Here is a 3,054-nt window from a genome sequence, read left to right as displayed (position 1 = left end):
TCTGTGGGGGGTCCCCTGGGTCTCTGTGGGGGGTCCCCTGGGTCTCTGTGGGGGGTCCCCTGGGTCTGTGGGGGTCCCCTGGGTCTGTGGGGGGTCTCTGTGGGGGTCCCCCGCTCATGTTTGGGGTGATGTCTCTTCACTGATTATAGGTTTTTTGTATCTCCAGAAAATAACGAAGAAATTGGCGTCTTCGCTGCGCGCTCTGCAGATCCGCTACGTGACGACGGATGATGTCATCACCAGCGATGATGATGACGCCAATGGCTTGTGTGTGGCCCTGGAGGCCGTGTTCGTTCATGGACTAAAGGCAAAGTTTATTAAAGTGCAGACAGAGAGGAGGAGGAATAAGGGGCGCCACGTGCCCATCCCCCAACCCGCCTTCTGGGCGCTTCTCAAAGCCGTCACACATCGGTCAGTCACTGCTTGTGTACATGGAGGGTGTCCCCGACCATGGAATGAGTCATGTGATCACATATGATGGCGTGAGAGTCCCTCTGGCCGTGCGTCTAGTATGGGACATGCATTGGCGGTGACGTGGGATGGGACGTGCATTGGGGGGGACGTGGGATGGGACGTGCATTGGGGGGGACGTGGGATGGGACGTGCATTGGGGGGGACGTGGGATGGGACGTGCATTGGGGGGGACGTGGGATGGGACGTGCATTGGGGGGGACGTGGGATGGGACGTGCATTGGGGGGGACGTGGGATGGGACGTGCATTGGGGGGGACGTGGGATGGGACGTGCATTGGGGGGGACGTGGGATGGGACGTGCATTGGGGGGGACGTGGGATGGGACGTGCATTGGGGGGGACGTGGGATGGGACGTGCATTGGGGGGGACGTGGGATGGGACGTGCATTGGGGGGGACGTGGGATGGGACGTGCATTGGGGGGGACGTGGGATGGGACGTGCATTGGGGGGGACGTGGGATGGGACGTGCATTGGGGGGGACGTGGGATGGGACGTGCATTGGGGGGGACGTGGGATGGGACGTGCATTGGGGGGGACGTGGGATGGGACGTGCATTGGGGGGGACGTGGGATGGGACGTGCATTGGGGGGGACGTGGGATGGGACGTGCATTGGGGGGGACGTGGGATGGGACGTGCATTGGGGGGGACGTGGGATGGGACGTGCATTGGGGGGGACGTGGGATGGGACGTGCATTGGGGGGGACGTGGGATGGGACGTGCATTGGGGGGGACGTGGGATGGGACGTGCATTGGGGGGGACGTGGGATGGGACGTGCATTGGGGGGGACGTGGGATGGGACGTGCATTGGGGGGGACGTGGGATGGGACGTGCATTGGGGGGGACGTGGGATGGGACGTGCATTGGGGGGGACGTGGGATGGGACGTGCATTGGGGGGGACGTGGGATGGGACGTGCATTGGGGGGGACGTGGGATGGGACGTGCATTGGGGGGGACGTGGGATGGGACGTGCATTGGGGGGGACGTGGGATGGGACGTGCATTGGGGGGGACGTGGGATGGGACGTGCATTGGGGGGGACGTGGGATGGGACGTGCATTGGGGGGGACGTGGGATGGGACGTGCATTGGGGGGGACGTGGGATGGGACGTGCATTGGGGGGGACGTGGGATGGGACGTGCATTGGGGGGGACGTGGGATGGGACGTGCATTGGGGGGGACGTGGGATGGGACGTGCATTGGGGGGGACGTGGGATGGGACGTGCATTGGGGGGGACGTGGGATGGGACGTGCATTGGGGGGGACGTGGGATGGGACGTGCATTGGGGGGGACGTGGGATGGGACGTGCATTGGGGGGGACGTGGGATGGGACGTGCATTGGGGGGGACGTGGGATGGGACGTGCATTGGGGGGGACGTGGGATGGGACGTGCATTGGGGGGGACGTGGGATGGGACGTGCATTGGGGGGGACGTGGGATGGGACGTGCATTGGGGGGGACGTGGGATGGGACGTGCATTGGGGGGGACGTGGGATGGGACGTGCATTGGGGGGGACGTGGGATGGGACGTGCATTGGGGGGGACGTGGGTGGGACGTGCATTGGGGTGGAGGTGGGATGGAATGAATCGGATGGGGTGAAGTATGGAATGTATGTTTCTATAGCTTGCCCCTCCCCCGCATTGACGTCTCTCTCCTGATTGGTCTGTCTCCCAGGAATGTGATCGCACAGCTGGAGAACATCACGTATATCAGCACGGACGTGGGCCGGTGTCGCGCGTGGCTGCGCCTGGCTCTGAACGAATGTCTGATGGAATGTTATTTCCTGACCTTGCAGCGGGAGAAGTCTCGTCTGGGGGACTATTATCAGCCGTTCTCCCTCATGCTGGACTCCGAGGACTGCCACGTGGTGCTGAGCTATTTGCAGGGATTGTCCTCCTTGTCCTTCAATTTGTCCTTCAAGTCTTCAATATTAAATGAATGGACGTTGTCACCTCTGTCATTAGCCGGCCTGTGGCTGGAGGACACGGAACCCCTCGTTCCCTACGAACCTCACCGGAGGAAGTCCCTGGACTCCGTGTCTCAGTCCTCCAGCTCGGATGATGCTAACCACTCCATGATTGGTGGAAGTCAGAGCAAGGCGGAGTCCTCGGCTCTCAGTCTGGATACTGGTAGCTCCTCCTCCAGCCTGGGCTCCGATGAGCAGAGCAGGGGCCACACAGCCCCCATCCTGGCCCCGAGCTCCACCTTCTCTTCAATGGCTACAGATGAAGCCGACACTGAGGAGCTCAGCAAATCTCCAGCAGAGTAAGTGTGTCTGTTATGAGTGTAAGCTCTGCTGCCCAGGAGAGAGCAGGCTGATGACAGATGATTGGCCGTGCTCTGTAGATAATATATCATCCAATCATGATATATGAAGTCACTTCCTGCCCCTCCCCCGCTGCCCATAGTAGGACTATATGCTGTGCCCTTATCTCCCATCCAGAAAATCTCAGAGCGTATGATCCGCTTTATCGAGTGTCCCTCCAATGGTGTCCCCCCTTCCAATGGTGTCCCCCCTTCCAATGATGTCCCCCCTTCCAATGGTGTCCCCCCTTCCAATGGTGTCCCCCCTTCCAATGG

General features: G+C 61.5%; 1 protein-coding gene across 1 annotated transcript in view; it reads left to right on the top strand.

The window, feature by feature from the left end:
• PLEKHM1 (pleckstrin homology and RUN domain containing M1) overlaps positions 1 to 3,054 on the top strand; it is a gene marked incomplete at its 5' end in the record, with an annotated part of 24,434 nt that overhangs the window by 3,506 nt on the left and 17,874 nt on the right. Inside the window, 3 exons of the mRNA XM_018575592.1 lie at positions 167 to 411; positions 2,149 to 2,740; positions 2,918 to 3,035. Of these exons, the coding sequence (XP_018431094.1) occupies positions 167 to 411; positions 2,149 to 2,740; positions 2,918 to 3,035 (955 nt within the window). The remainder of the gene's footprint in view (positions 1 to 166; positions 412 to 2,148; positions 2,741 to 2,917; positions 3,036 to 3,054) is intronic.

Source organism: Nanorana parkeri, unplaced genomic scaffold, assembly GCF_000935625.1.
Source record: "Nanorana parkeri isolate BGI_ZX_2015 unplaced genomic scaffold, ASM93562v1 scaffold4215, whole genome shotgun sequence".
In the NCBI taxonomy this organism is placed as follows: Eukaryota; Metazoa; Chordata; class Amphibia; order Anura; family Dicroglossidae; genus Nanorana; species Nanorana parkeri.
This window is presented reverse-complemented; position numbering and strand designations above follow the sequence as displayed.